A 14,663-nucleotide genomic window follows, 5' to 3' on the forward strand; every position below is an offset into this window, starting at 1 on the left:
AACTACAATCACCATGTCAGTGTTCTCTTGGTAACTTCTACATTGCTGCATAACAATTTGCAAGACAGAAGCATGACTATTACTTTACTTGCCACTTGAAACGAATTGCCTTCTAAAAGCTCATATGGAAGAGAAAGAGCTCTTCCTTAACATAGGAGGAATGGGTTCATATAAATTTGGTTAGCTGTGCTGATATGACACTGTAACAAGACAATACAGTGGTACAGTCATCAGACACTTTGAGTGACAACTTCAACATTTGATAGGGTCTAACCAGCACCTCTGAAACCCAAGCAGTACTTCAACATTAGCTGTTTATGGTCTCTGACTTTTCGTCTTCAAAATGGCAAGCATGAAAGTTTCTCAAACGATAGAAAAGTACATATACTCACGCCTCCCAGCATGCTCTGCAGAAGTCATGTCCACAAGGCATATCCACTGGGTCTTCAAATACAGATATATTACACATACAAATGTCACACTATAGATGAAAAAATACTTCTGGTTAAGAAATACCTTAAAGACTTTCATATTGTTAGCAGGACATGTTACCTTGGAAAATATCAGCAAAAACTTAAGTGCTCAGTAGGGGAAAAAATCTAACTGCAATTAGAAAAAAAGTTATTTGAGCCACAAAACTGAGAAAGATGAGGTATATTGGTTTCTATACCTCCCTTATCAAACAGCACATTTTAGTGTGCTTCCTGTCATCCAAAGTGATGGGTGAGTCCTCCAGCTCAGTAAGTGCCTCACCTTGCAGAGCACTGGGCTCTTGGAGATAGAGTTCTAGGAACAAAAGTGACCTGGATCTTTCATCAGCTTTTCAGGCAGCCAGAAATTGAGTTTGGAGATTACAGAGGCTACAGCAAATGTTTAGCATCTCACACAATCAGGTCCAAATCAAGGTGGAGCAATTTGGTTGTGCAACAGCAGCAAATATTTTTAGTAATAATCTACAATAAATACTATTTTTTTTAAATATTTTTGAGACTTTCAATCAAAATAAAGAATAAGTTACAAATATTCCAACAGAAGACACAACTGCTGAATTTTATATAACTGGTTACTATAGAATATTGAATATTTAATTGAATATTGAGATTCTTACTCTGAAAACATTTAAAGCACAGGGATCAAACTACTCATTGCTTGTGGTTAGGTGTGAAAATAAATATTAATATTCTTCAAGTAGTACAAACAGATTTTTCTTTCCATTAGAACAAAGATTCTATGTAAACGTACTTCAGCTTTCAATACATTAGATGTTGAACAGACACAAGACTTTCAAAAAAATAGCCTATGGTATGCCACTGTTTAAAAAACATTTGTCTTAAAACCAAAACAAAGCCAAACAAAAAAGGGTGGCCTCTAAAGTGCGAAACTTGATGAAGGCATTTACTGGTGGTTCAGTTAGTTCAGCTTACTGCCTTGCCAAAATTAAATATTCTAGAAGTTGACAATGCATGATGTTATTATTAAATTGATATGAGCTTGCAATTTTATTTAAAATGTAACTTTTAAATAAGGAATTTCATGAAGCTCTGAGTTCAAAATAGCAAGTACAGAACATTTACTGAAACAGTTTTAATTATAAGATAGGATGTAAATGCAAAATCTGAAAAGAAGTTTTACAGCGGGTGGTTTTATTTTACCTAGTCCTTTTAGTTTTAATTTTTCTGAAGAGAGACTTCAGAAAAATGTATTATTTTATAAATAACATTTTGAAAATATTGTTTTTATAGTTCTTTATAAGATTTTTAAACTAACAGCAACCCTAAATGTGTAACTCTGTATTCTGACTTAGACATGCCAGATCTAGAATGTTCATCATTATCCAAACCTGCATTCCTGGCACATGGACCACCAATGAAAACCAAAACATACAATGTAGAAGTGAAGACATGTAATCTTTCATTATGCATTTTAATTAAGAAATATTCCTGGACAATATTTTAACTGCTAATGTAAATAAATATATGATATACAGCTTCTTTCCCAGCATTTTGTAATTAAAGATATGAAAGATTTCATGCAGGAAGGCAAAATCTTAATTTTAATGTGAGATCTAGGGATGATCCATTTGTAAGACTGTATAATATTCTAGAAAAATGCTTAGGTCATGGAGCAAAAGTTTTATAATGCTGCAGCTGCAGATTATTAAAAAGAGAACTCTGTCTTCCAAAAGAACCACACTGATTTTAATGAAAGGCGCTTTCATATTTCAAATTTGCAATAGCCTTGTAAACCGCTTGAAGCAGCCCACACATAGTAAAAGTAATTATAAGCCTTCAGTACACTAGTGGGCTGACATTTCAAAATGCAGACAAAGAGAATTTTGTTTTCTAAAGAAAAAATTTTCAAAAGGCAGGGTTCACAGCACTAAGTACATTCAGGGAAATGGATACAATGAGAGTGAACATCTTCGTAAGTATGAGATGAGAAGAGAAGCTCAAAAGAGCCAAATGCACTTGATGTGACTGTGGCTGGCTAAAATCCTACTTTGTGAGTGACAGCCATTGTGAAAACAGAGTGCTTTTTAGTAGCCAGATGCTCAATTGTGTTATTATATAGAATGTGTAAGGTATCAACTTCTCTGTTCACCACTTCTGGAAAAAGCAACACACCTTACAGCTTTACAAATGTATTTTCAGAATGAGACCACAATGCAGCCCTCCTGTCCACACAGGTGTGCTATGATGAGAAATAAGCTCTTCTGTCCTACTAGTTTCAGACCTATTTATAACCTTACCACAGCTGTCTCAATGTCTCCTGGCGAGGGGGTGATTTCATCAGGGGAAGTTACAGAAGAGCGAGTAGTGCGTGGAGTTCGTGGAGAAGGGAGTGTATCCCAGGCATTATATCCACTTGGAGGAGGAGTTGGCATCTGAACCCCTGAACGCTGGCAGCAGTTCTCTGGATTAGACATCCATGCTTCAAGTAACTTCTCCCTGTCCCAGTCTTCAATAAAGATACAGATAGAGGACATTATGCATCTGGTAATGTTTGAAATACATTTTGTAACTGCACCCTCTAAACGAAATATAAACATTAAGCTAAAAAATGTAGAAAAAAATATGAAAAAGTGTAAGTGAATGGAACTTTAGGCATTAAGTTTTACAGAACACATTCCAAGATAACACATAATGCAATGTATTTATGTAAATAAATGAACTGTAAGCATCTGCTTTCCCTGTAATATCTGTCTTAAGTAAAATTATTTTTATAATTTATTTACAGCAATTGTAGTAGCTGGGAGACTCAATCAGAAACCAGAACTGCAGTGACCTGCAAACACAGATCAAAGTATAACAGCCCTTGCACCACAGAATTCTTAATATTTTAACTTTCTATGAAAAAAGTAATTGTTCAATATGGATTCACTTGTGCTTCGTTAAGAAGATGAAGCGAAGTGCTATAAACATAGGAAAAAGACCAATATACAACTGGATTACAAGAAGATCTGCGACCTAATGAGTTACAAGTGTTTATAGCACAAGTGATGTATTTTTGGGGGGAACCCTTCACCCAATATTTCGTATATTCTTAAATTCTTATTCCATTTTAATTCTGTAACTGTTAGTGAATGATTTTTTTATTCATAATTAACATTGCCTGCTTATATACAAAAAAGAACTACTGAAACAAATTTTATTACGCAGATCTTAGAATAAAATAAAATTTTTCTTAATTATTGTTTGAAATGTTTTCTGTTTCTGATTCTTAATAGGAATACTAAAGCTATCTTAGGAATAGTGATTTTTTCTATTAAAAATACTTGAAAGTTTTCATTTAAATGTAAATCTATCAAATTCCTACATGCATTTGAATCTAAGACTATCAACACTATGGTGAACTAGAATTCAGGTGAACTAGAATTTCAGAAGAAAAGAGAAATTTGCCAATTTTTTCTTGTTGGGGTTTTTTAATGTTAGCTACTTCCATGGGAAACTCAATGTTATTAACCAAATGATCTGTCCTACTTTTGTTGAATTTTAGATTTGGTAAAAAAAGATATATTGTATTCCGGTGCTGTATTAATGCTGGGGGAAAAAACCCACAACAAACATATTCTAATCACTGAACTTCATAAATATACTGCCTCTGCCAAATAATGGTTTCTATCACACTAAAATCTACTGTCTCCAAATACGAAAAAATGCCTTTGACCTGGAGATGATTTAGTGATCAGGTGCTTACTTAAGCTAACACATATCGTGGCTTAGTTTAATTTAATTTGTTTAAAGATGCAGACCCTGAACATATCTACATATTTTTATTAGCATTTGACTGCCATAACAACGGTTTTTAACCTTGGCTCTAACTCTGCATGCTTCTGTCTCCTAAGTGAAAAAACGAAAAAAAGAGGAAAACTCAGCTCTTACAGCCTGTCTCAGTAAATTGTTATAGTTGTACTATGAAAGAAAGTAAAGGTTGTTGGATTAAATACTACACATCTGTTAACTATTAAAAGTAGTAAAGAAGAATGATCTTTACAAGAATTTAAAACATGTTTTTCATACATTAAGATAAGATTTCACATTTATGAATTTCAAGATTTAATGCAAAAACATTACATTTGCCATTTGACGTTTCCCAGCTGTCTAAGCCTTTGTAAATAGCTCAATTATTCCCTTTACTAGACTGAACCAATTCTATGTCTTCATTTCAAATAAAATAAATTCTCTTTGAATAATTTCCACTGTATGACTACAGCTACAGGCAAAATTGTTGACTTTCTCATGACTTGCAAATTGTCTGTGCTTTTTTCTCCATACTGGCCAATTGCATTAAGCTACCGCTACATCACTAGGGCAACACCAGTAGAATGACCTTTCTAACACAGACTGGTTTCTTCTCAACTTTCAATCCCTGCTTGCTAGATGCTGGCAGACATTTCTCCACAGTTTCCATCAACCTTGCTGCCTTCGGACTTAACCACAGGCTGGTGCTGCAAGTTTGAACAGCATTGCCATAATTTTCCTCTTCAAAGTATCTGCACAGGTTACACAATCTGCCTACCCACTTAGCAAAATGCTTAGTAATATGCAGCCTTAGCAAGAGTATTTTGAGAATCAAAAATAGCATTCAAATATTGCACACATTATAAATACATTATAAAAATAAACAAATAATCAGTGTTTAAAAACATACGCAAAGACTGTGCCTTAAATACCATCAGAGTGGCATAAGTTCACATTGACTTAATTCAATGTTAGAAGAAACACAAATACCAGCTATTGAAAGTAATGTAAAAAGAGGTAAGTTTCAGGTACCATACATCCTTGTGAAAGTCTGCCAAATGTTGTGGGTATAAAATAATGTTTTCCTATTTCACTTTTCCCTCTCCCTGTTATTTTAACAAGGAGAACACAAAAATAATAGTGTATGAGAGCTTAACCCAGCAATACAGTGATGAGCATGCAAACCACTAGATGCCTGAGTAGTTCCTTTGGCATACAGTAACAATGTAGATGCTTCAGCAAGCGTAAGTTTTGAATCACTGAATCAAAGCCTAAAAAGCTTCCACTGGGTTTCAGAGATACTTTTGTCTGGAGTGAACACACTGAGTTCAGTATATCCCCATTCTGACAACCCCAGTTTAAATTACATGACAAGAGCACAGACTGATTTCAGTGAAATTAAAGTACTCACAGACAAATACATGGAAAAGTATACCTTGTGTTAAAAAGAGTAACTACAAAAATCCTTCAAAGGACATACACCTGTATACTTTAAACCCCAAGACAATTTCCAACCATTTATTACAATGGTCAGACTGCTTTTATTGCAACAAATAAATAAATAAGTAAATAAAAATTGATCCGGTTTTACACACAAATATATAGAGGCAGAAAACCAACTGTCTTACAAAAATGGGCCCAATGAATTTGACTTTTTTTGACATATAAAACCATAGAAGATCTACCTCTGTCTCTGTCCAAAATATAAAAACTCTTTCTCCACACTGCTTAAGTCAAAATGCCTTCCATTATAATTCCTAGTTTGAATCACTTTCCTATGAGCTTCCCTGACTGCCTCAGTGCTTTCTGACATACTGCAGCTATACTTCTTTCTGAAGTATGGCGTGAAATAGGAAAGTTCTGTTTCTCCACACTGCTAAAGTTAAAATGTCTTCCATTATAACTCCTAGTTTGAATCACTTTCCTATCAGCTCCCCTGTCTGCCTTTATGTTTTTTTTGACAGACTGCAGCTGTACTTCTTTCTGAAGTACTGTGTGAGCCGCTTCCTGGTATTTGATTAATCATTACTTGTTGCTTACTTGAAAATAAAAAGTACACATACAACCGCAATTTTGATTTTGCAGAAAACAATTTCTTTAGCTTTTAAGATTTTGGATTACCATGTGCCCGAAGTAAAGCTTCTGCAGTAAAGAGCGGGGCTTGGAGCATGTCAGCGGATTCTACGATCAGCATATCCTTAAGCCTTCGCAGGTCCTGAAGTCTTAGTCCCTCATATGGCTTTGAGAAGAAGAAGAAAGACAACTTATGTCTAGCAGTATTTTCCAGTTAGTCTCTAATGCCATATTAAAATGAAAACATTCAAAGCACTGTTACTGACCATCATCCTAGGTGTGAGGTAATATGTGACAAAATTTATTCATTATGCAGACCAATGAGCACGCAAAGCTATACTGAAACACAGCCATTTTGCAGTATTTATAGTATGATCTTTGTACATGCAAACTCTAAAAGACAGTATATCTCTGGAATTCTCCATTATAGTTGGAGGCCACATTCAAATGATGAACTACCCTAATGTTGACTCTCGTTCTCTCTCTCAAAAAGTGCTAGATTGTCAAAGAATCCAGCTGAATTTTGAAGGAATTGGTATGAAAACACATGACTAGATTTGAACTAAGGATTTCGGGAGAGAACAAAAGGACGGACAGGTTAACATACGCTGCATATAGATTATCTGACTCTAAATTTATGTATTAACTGAGACCCAGTAACTTTGAATTGATCTCGAGGAGGATACATTTGGACATTAGACAGTAAGAAGGGATACTTTTGTGAACAGAATCAGGTGGGGCCTTTTGAGGCAATATCCACCCTCACAGAAGCAGAGACTGGGATATGACTAGGACAGATGAGACGTGCAGTTAGAGGTTCACAGAAACAGAAAATGGTCGAGGTTGGAAGGGACCTGCGGGTGTTATTTTGTTCAACCTTTTGTTCAAGCAGGGTCCTTTAAAGCCAGCTGCCCAGGACTGTGTCCACATGGGTTTTGAGTATCTTGGAGATAGTGGGGAGTCACTATACACAAAGATGTTAAAACTCTTTTTGAGAAGCAATGGTCAACTCTGATAACCCTACACAGAACAGATCATTCAGCTACCTTCGTGGTCTGGGGCTCTGTCCCTTTATTACAGCATTAGAAAAAGGTCAAATTAGAAAGACAAAAAGGCAGAAATTTTAGGATTCTGAATTGGCTCCAACCAAGGTACCAGAAATGCATACACATATTTTGCAGACTCCTTTCTAAAACTAAGAAAGGAAGAACATGAAAGCAAGTAACATATTTGTTAAGTGTTACACAGGTAAAATGCCCAAAAGGTAGAAAGAGAAAAACAAGTGGGAGGATATATACTGTCCATCTGTAATGGACACAGAAAGGGTATGTGAAAAAATTACTCTTACGTGCACTGATTTTATTTATATAAAGGATAGCTAACAAAAGATTTAAAGCGTTTGATAGAAAACTGGTATGTGCTCAGGACTAATCAGGAACCTGGCCACCAAATGCCAACTGGCTTCACCAATTTGGAAAAGAAAGTACACAGAGAAGCAGCAATAATGGATAACCACAGGTAAGAACACACATCATTATTATTTACCATCTCTATTTTGCTTTAATGTAGAACATAGTCCAGGACTCTCCAGTACTAGGTAATATGCACACATATGCCTGCATATGTACATAGATAGACATGAAGCAAGAGACTGGTTCTGTCCTTGGAATTTTACAATCTAAGTAAAAGGCCACTGTGCACACAACCCTTTGAGGAGAACAAGCAGAAAGCAGAAGAGATGGATAACCTGGGCTTCTATGTAATTTTGGATTTTTGAGACACCTACTCTAAAAACTTAACATGCTTCCTACATTGTAGGTATCATAACAAACTCTATTAAATGCAACTAAAAATTTAACTAACTCCCCTCAAGGACCTCTTCCATTAGGTAGTCAGTAAAAATCCAGGAACTTCTCTATATTAGAAACTTTGTGATTGGCAGGAGTAACGGTGCTATGGCTTTGGTTCATTGGGTCTTTGTCCTTTTTGAGAAAGCACAAAAAGCAGAAGAGAAATGGCCTGTGAGTGCCCTGACCTTCATCTTGATTGTCCAAGTTCAGGGAGTTTCTGTATGTCCTTCCATTGCTGATCATGCATGACTCAGTAAAGGACAATCTGAACGTTAATGGCTTGCACCGAAATAAATCTGGGCCACTTGATTCACAGCATGCTGGAATTTGGCTGACCTACTTAATTTCTTACAAAAGAGATCATTTATAAAAACATGTCAGAGAGACAGGGACACAAACAGCTGGGTGCCTGCATGATTATAATTGTGCGAATATACTGCAAAAGTGGAAGCAAAGACTAAATTGTCTTGACTGAATGTGAACTGCATTTTGAATTGCAATTGTAAAACAAGTAGCTTTGTCAGCACAACAGTACTCAATTCTTGGAACAGTACACATATCATAAAAATAAATGTCTTTTCTGTTAAACCTGCAGCATATGTGCGTATTTTAGCCCTAGTATTTTATTCTGAAATGCAGATATGCTTAAAATTATACTTAACTGACTGGTTCTAGGTCAAACACTGGCAAGTATCTCCTGTGAGCAGCAGACTATTATATTATCTCAGCTGGAGCATTCCACACAACTCAGCAGGGATTTCTGGATACTGCGGTTTTAAAGAATCCTAATTTTATCTTTTTAAGTAATGAGGAAACTACTTCTCAAGAATGTGTTTGAAACTTCAGACATTTGTTTCATAAAATGATATATGAGCACACAGAAGAAGCTGAAAGAAAGGAAATTTTAAGATAGCACTATGCAGCAGCTTAATCTGAAGATTAAGACTTAAATCCAGAATGAAGGCTTTATACAATGAGAACACTTAAAAATGTTAATGTGTAGAAGTCTTGTAGAGGCTTATGAAGACACAGTCTTTAGTTATAAGGATGTATATAATTTGTGTAATACCACAGGTTTAACTGCCTCAAACACTGATGATTTATCTCTGCACTGCCATACACTGTAAAGGATTTTGATTACAGCTTATGACCTCCTTTAATATTCATTTACGGAGGAGCTCTTTATTGATGTCCTCTGAAAAAGGCATTGTTCAATATTAGCATCATTTAACTATATAATGATTTTGGAATATACTATATGAGTTACTAATTTAATGCACTGCTGAGCTTCTCATTACAGATTTCAGCACTTTGGTATTCTCAGGAGCCCTTCATTTTAACTGTTTTCTTCTTAAGCTTTTACCACTAATGTTTAGATACCATAAATTATATAACTATTTTTCTCATGGAAATACTTTAATATGTAAGCTGATTAACAATTAATTTCAAACTATTATTATTTTCTTCACTTGTACCATTAAAATAGGCAAGGGCAAAGAAACTCTTTGCTACAATGATGACTATATAATTAAATGGTGTCACATATACTTCATGTAAATATCCTCCTTTATGGGTGGAGTTCTATTGTTAATGAAGTCTTACATTAAAAAAGAAATCTATACTCCATTTAACTCACTCAAGCATAAGTGTCTGCATTATATGTACAAATACACAGGTATAACTACCCGTGGTCCCCTTCTCTCTTTTCACTTAATACACCATTCGCTACCTGTAGAGACAAAGTACATTTTAAGCATTTTAGATAACTCTTTGTATTTATATTTACATTATATGTATATTTATATAATATCAATTCTGGAACTGAAGAAAACTGTTCCAACTACTATACATTCAATAAATCATTCAGTAGCAGTGTATTTCTACAGTATTCAGTGGCACATATGTAAAATTAAGGAAGACATATACTTTGCTATTGCACAATGTATTTCACTGAATCTGACTGAGAGCCAAATCTGTCCTGGATGATCTGCACTGAAGTATTTCTCATTCCCAGGTGCTTCTTAAGTAAGTTTAAAACATGGTATGATGTGTTTGAAGTGAAGGTGCCTGTTACCTTCCAGGGATACATTAACCAGACAAATATGCTGCCATGGTAGAATAAACGGCAAATTAGAAGACTGTGCAAATAAAACAACAAAAATCTATAAAAGCAGTTTAAAAATAGTGTAATTTCAGATAAATTAAAAAGATAAATATAAACACAGATTTTATATAACAATATTTATTTTTTTAGATTTTTCATCAACAAAGTAAGAGAATCAAGATAAAAAAAGTAATCCTAGATATTCTCCTGGTCTTGTTTTCTAGTACTCTAATACTGCTAACATATCATAAATGGATTCTGTTGCTACAACTAACTTTGTGTTAAAAGAGTTACACTTTACGCTCCATTCTTAAATTACTTAGCATTTCCATTTTATACAGAGAAATACAGATTATGTGTATGTTGGTACATCGCTTTCTTTCAAACTGCATTTTCTGGAAACACACTCAACAGTGTTGTTTGTGTTTTGAAATTATTAACTGCAGTCTCTAATCTGATCAGTGAAAAAGTCTGAGGTGAACTAAACCCAAAATAAAACAGAAATGCTGCTTTAAAAATACGCTTCAGGAAACACTGTAGTAAAATAAGATCTTAAAAGGCTGGGTAACTTTGTAATGGAAACAGATTTTATTCAGAAACCCTCTGGAAGGAGTAAACTGAAGTGCTGGAAGATGGACATCGCTTTGCTGCTGGGCTCTGAAGCTTGAAACATGAGCCTACTCAGCAACCTGTATTTCTTGACAGCTTGAGAGCCTCTGTAACCAAAGAAAGGTTTGTGCAAGTTATTTTTTTCACTACTCACAAGTGTTTCAATTCTAGACATGAGCACTGGTGTAATTCCCTGGTAATATTTCAATGTGAAGAACAAAATGAGTTGGTTCTCAACATCAGAAACAACTCTTTGTTATTACTTTACACACACTTAATTCAATGACATTGTACAGAGCACTCCAAAAATGTTTTGCTCTGTATGAAAAGCAGGATTATTTTCTGCTGTAAACATGGCAGGTCTGGAAGGTGAGGTACTGGGTACTATCATTCCGGATACTATTGTGTATATCATAAACACTGGAGTTAAGCTCGTTCAGCTGTATTGCCTGGGAAATAATCCTACTCATTGTTTTCAAATGTTTTATCTTTTCCTCTAACTTTCATCTAAGAGATGAAATGACTTTGCAAATGCATTTCTTGATGTTCTAAAGTTCTTTTAATTCTTTATGAATTTCTTTTTTTATGCTTTGGAAGGATGTTAAAGGGCATTACCCAACAATTACAATCTAAATACCACGTTAAACAAGCATTTTGCACAAGCACTTCCCTCAGTGTTGAGTATTTTTCAAAAATGAAATTGAGAAAAAAAGCTAGAGGACTATCTTTGAGCGGTGTATTTTGGTGAAGAATATGTGTTCTGGAGAAGACTTCTGGATCACATCTCATGCCCCACTAAGGTAACAGCTGGAGGTTATCACCACTGCCAGTGCTAAGCACAGCTTTCACTGCCATCCCACACATTTGTCCACAGACCTGGAGGATGAAGCCATGTAGTCATCTGCATTGCAGTTCAGTGCTAGTCTTTCAAAAGGCTGCTCTTTTTCAAATGTTTTTGACCAATCTGAGAGCTAAGATTGAAAAATTAACTTCCCCTGGCTACATATTCTTGGAATCTCTTGTGCTAGCACTTGTGCTGCTACAGTTACATGGGAAGTTAGAGAACTTATCCCACTAACAAGGCACAGAGAGGAAGAAAAAAAAAAAAGGAAGTGAGCACACGAATAGAGGATTGTTTTATGTGAAGCCCCAAGACCACCAATCAGTGTACCAGATTCCAGGCTGACATTTTTTGGCTTGTGAATCTTTAGAGTACGTGGGAATGCTATCCTGGTATGTCGGATGGATCTAGGTCTGCAGGCCTGCCTGTATTTCAGTTCTCACGCTCAACAGCTTTGCTAAAAACAAGTCAAATGAGGAACAGAACTGTTATCTTTGAACAGTCTCAGTGAAGTAACCCCAAACTAACATAATCACCTTTTACTCGAGTCCCTTGTAACCATCAAGTCTTTAAGCTGATACTGCTCTAAGTATCTACCTTACACAGCCATGGGACATTATTTTCTCTTGCAGAAAAGCCTGTTCAAGTGGTTCTTGATTTGCCCCACCCATATTTGCAAGTTCACCATTCTTTGAGCTGTGCTGGTGTATATGCCAGCAAAGCCATGATATAAACATAATGATAAAAATTATTTAGGTTAAATAAAATAACTATATATCACCATCTTGAAAACTTTTTTGTTTTTAGCCAAATCATTGCTATGATCCAGTCAACAACATAATCATCCAAAGAGTTCTACTTGTACAACCACAAAGGAGTGGCAAACTCCAACTGCGGCAGGAAACTGAAGCAGACTTTACAAGTGGTTTTGCCAACAGAGAAAATATAATTACAAACTATACTCTTCCAACAATTTGGGTGTCTCAATATAGGAATATTCAGAGAAACTAAAATGAATTAATTACCTTTGCTGTTTCAAGGTACAATTCAAGTATATTAAAACTCATCTCAAAACCTCTCATCTAGGAATAAACAATTTAATTAAGCTTGTTTATATTTGAATTTATTCAAGAAAATTAGTCAGAAAATTAATTGAACAGTACAAAGACTTTCTTACTGCCAAATAAAGGTGACCATGTGTGGCATTTTGCAGGGAAACACTAAATGTTACCTAAGCCTACTCGTATCTAAATATGAATTAACTCTCTTTCAAGCCTCATTAGGTCGTAAGAGGGCTTAGCTAGTAAAAGGCAAGGCTATGCTACTTTTCAAAGGAGTAACCATATAGAAATCTATTGTCCTTTAATTTACACAGAATTATTTAGTAGTATTCACTGAATCACAGGATATAAGTATATATTCTTGTTTAGAAAGTTAGTCGAATAAAATCTGATAACGGATGGGGGAAGGAACTTTTGCTCAGTATCATTTTAGTCAACTTATCCTTACCAAATCACAGCCTTTTGTAAGGCATACCAGAATTCAAGCAAATTTGTGTCAGTGAATTATCTCTCTCTTTCAAAAATGGACGTCAGAATAACACCACCTGTTATCACCTGTTTTTTATTCAAGCTCCAGAATGCAGCAGCTTCAGGCATCATGTTACAAAACAAGAAAATAAATGCACTGTTTTGAAATCCTCCACTACTCAGCTGTTTCTTGGTGACATCCAACCCTGTTTCAGTCTGGGAAGATCCACCAGAACATTTCCCCTATTCTATCTAACAGATTTTCTCCTGCTTTCATTTTTATCCAGAAAGGCATCTTAAGAAATATGTAAAAAAACTTTTATTTTAGAGAAACTGTTCCCCAGCTTACTGCCCCCATTGTACTTTCTATAGCCTCACAGTTTGCAACACTTTCAAGACAGTCCATGTAATTAGGTGTATGAATGAAACTTGTCTTTAGTTTTGTCAATGTATTTGTTATATTCTCTGAGCTTAACTTGAAAGCTGTAAGAGCTGTGTTAAAATCAAATGGTTTACAAATACACAGTACAAGGTATTTCAGTACCTAGTGAAATACTTTGCAGAATTTTGTCACAATGTAACTGCTACAGATTAAAAAAAAAAAAAAGAAAAAAAAAAAAGTGTAAAATAGCCTGACTTTAAAGTATCCTCTGACCTCTTTTTTGTCTAAAGCAGCATATTCAGCTTCAATGCTTTCAGCTTCAGGATCACGTGAAAATACCATTCGAGATTCCAGGTTAAGAGCCAGCTCTTTGTGGTGTTGTTTCTCTGCACAGTCACATGGGGTATCTTTATTTTCATTTTCTGCAAACAAATCTCCACCATGTTTTACCAGAAGCTGAAAAGTAAAATGGCAAAGCAAACAGTTATTAATTACTAACTCTAGTAATACCCTGAAGAAAAGACATGTCAGTTAAGAAGAGAACAAAAAAGCATATGAGCAAGGAAAACGAAAAGACGAGATAAATACAATAGCAATGGTCTTTGGGAAACAACGATCTCTATTATTAAATAAATTACTACTTGATTTCATACATAATTATACCTATAGCCACAACAATTCCATGGAACCACAAAATCTCAGAAATACGTTACAAGGCAACCCTGTACAATTGTCTCTGTTAAGTTTTAAAGACTAAAATTCTGCTCTACTGATATGGTCAGTGTTCCATAGAAAATGAGGGGCCTGAGGTCCTCAAGTACCTGGCAAGACAGAGCTAGAGACACCTTTAAATATTCTTTGTATATGGGTATAACTTGACCATTTTTCTCAACATAGCCACAATAAAGAAGGCTCTGAGTATTTTCTGAGCAGTGTGCCAAGTGCGTAAGAACTCAGAATAAATAATTTTAAATCATCACACAGTAGATCTGTCAATGTGTTTGTAAAGTCAGTGGCTGGACAAAATGCAAAAG

At 35.2% G+C, this 14,663-nt stretch overlaps 1 protein-coding gene and 1 long non-coding RNA gene across 4 annotated transcripts in view; both read right to left on the bottom strand.

The window, feature by feature from the left end:
• The window catches only part of ANKIB1 (ankyrin repeat and IBR domain containing 1), a 95,521-nt gene that overhangs the window by 24,652 nt on the left and 56,206 nt on the right, over window positions 1–14,663 (bottom strand). For all 3 annotated transcript variants that reach the window (XM_065666380.1, XM_065666382.1, XM_065666379.1), the window contains exons 4-7: window positions 13,903–14,085; window positions 6,363–6,480; window positions 2,750–2,958; window positions 393–481 (exon numbers count right to left, since the gene is read on the bottom strand). In XM_065666380.1, the coding sequence (XP_065522452.1) occupies window positions 393–481; window positions 2,750–2,958; window positions 6,363–6,480; window positions 13,903–14,085 (599 nt within the window). The remainder of the gene's footprint in view (window positions 1–392; window positions 482–2,749; window positions 2,959–6,362; window positions 6,481–13,902; window positions 14,086–14,663) is intronic.
• Window positions 10,391–12,797, bottom strand: LOC136007910 (uncharacterized). The gene is made up of 2 exons (XR_010609905.1): window positions 12,744–12,797; window positions 10,391–10,984 (listed from the first exon to the last, which is right to left on the bottom strand). It is a non-coding gene; the product is annotated as an uncharacterized LOC136007910 (long non-coding RNA).

Source organism: Lathamus discolor, chromosome 2, assembly GCF_037157495.1.
Source record: "Lathamus discolor isolate bLatDis1 chromosome 2, bLatDis1.hap1, whole genome shotgun sequence".
NCBI lineage: Eukaryota > Metazoa > Chordata > Aves > Psittaciformes > Psittacidae > Lathamus > Lathamus discolor.